Source organism: Tigriopus californicus, chromosome 11, assembly GCF_007210705.1.
Source record: "Tigriopus californicus strain San Diego chromosome 11, Tcal_SD_v2.1, whole genome shotgun sequence".
NCBI lineage: Eukaryota > Metazoa > Arthropoda > Copepoda > Harpacticoida > Harpacticidae > Tigriopus > Tigriopus californicus.
Window position 1 is genome coordinate 9,858,284 of NC_081450.1, and position 1,399 is coordinate 9,859,682.

Below are 1,399 nucleotides of genomic sequence, written 5' to 3' on the forward strand. Positions count from 1 at the left end.
TAGCTGCGGCCATGACCGTAACCACCATAACCGCCATATCCAGGCTCAGCCTCAGCCTCAGCAGATCGTTTACCATAACCATGTCCATGGCCACCATAGCTTCGGCCGTAACCGCCATAACCTCCATGGCCGCTGTAGCCGCCATATCCGGGTTCAGCCTCGGCCTCAGCGGATCGCTTCTCAACCTCAATCTCAGTGGTCTCAGCAGATCGCTTGCCATATCCATGACCGTATCCACCATAGCTATGGCCATGGCCGTAACCACCACCATAACCACCATAACCGCCATACCCAGGCTCAGCCTCGGCAGATCGCTTGCCATGGCCATGGCCATATCCGCCATAACCACGGCTGTAGCTGCCATAACCTCCTCGGCCCCCATAACCACCATAAGGGGTAGCCTCAGGTTCGGCGCAGGCAACTGCGAGAACGAAAGCTGCAAAAGCCTGGAAACAAGACAATGGAACATTTGATTTCATCAATAATGGCTATTAGTACAATGACCATATTGCTTTGTGCTCTCTGAATTGGATGGTTGCTTACCACAAACTTGTTCATATTGAATGTTGATGTCGGATGCCTTGACTGTCTGCCAACTGCAAGTAGACTGATGTGCTATTACTCGCATTTGTTCGTTTAAATACCAAATGCAAAGACCTTTACGTGTCCAACCCTCCAGACTGCTTTGTCTATGTACCAACTCAATTTTGTGGTCAAGCGCTTCATTGATTGAGAAGAAACCATAGACATCACCTAGAGTTCAATTTCGGATTCAATTTTATGATTAGATTTAAGTTAGACTTGGACAAGTTTTTGATCAATGTTCCTGATCAACCCTAGATTCAAGAGCTAGCCAAATTCGTCATCTCTAATTCGTTGGCGGATCAAATAATTTTAGAAAATGAAGTTAAGTAATATGAATTAGTTTTTCGTCTTGAACTGCTGGTAATTCGATGAAAAGGTGTCAATTCGATAAAAGTATTGATTTGATAACGAGCTTGTGTTTGCGGATCAAGTATCTCCCTGAACATAGGGTTGGACAGGTATAATTTAAAGAAATGAATCTTAATTATATTTGAAACTAAATAGTTGGTCTATGGTTGTACAACTACGCCTAAAATTATCAGATTGCAAATCTGAGCGGTCGAGAGGCACGACATTTTCAATTCCGGAGAACATATCTCAATCCAGTTGCCTATGTCTAATGTATTCTATCTAGGCTGGAGTGGTTTTCCAACACAAAGCGTGAATTTGAAGCTGAATTCCACTACAAGTTAATAGGAGAGGAGTTGTGAAAAGAATAGTTTTTTGGCATGAAAGACGTCACAGGCACGACTCTTCTTCCTAAAATTCCTTGATGAAACTTTTTCGCTTGTCCACGCCAGACACCAATCGTATG

At 43.7% G+C, this 1,399-nt stretch overlaps 1 protein-coding gene across 1 annotated transcript in view; it reads right to left on the minus strand.

Annotated features, from left to right (window-relative positions):
- Positions 1-723, minus strand: part of LOC131889808 (keratin-associated protein 6-2-like) — a gene marked incomplete in the record, with an annotated part of 56,869 nt that extends 56,146 nt beyond the window's left edge. The window contains 1 exon segment of the mRNA XM_059239006.1: positions 544-723. Coding sequence (XP_059094989.1) covers positions 544-558 — 15 coding nt within the window.
- Between the last annotated feature and the right edge of the window lie 676 nt (positions 724-1,399).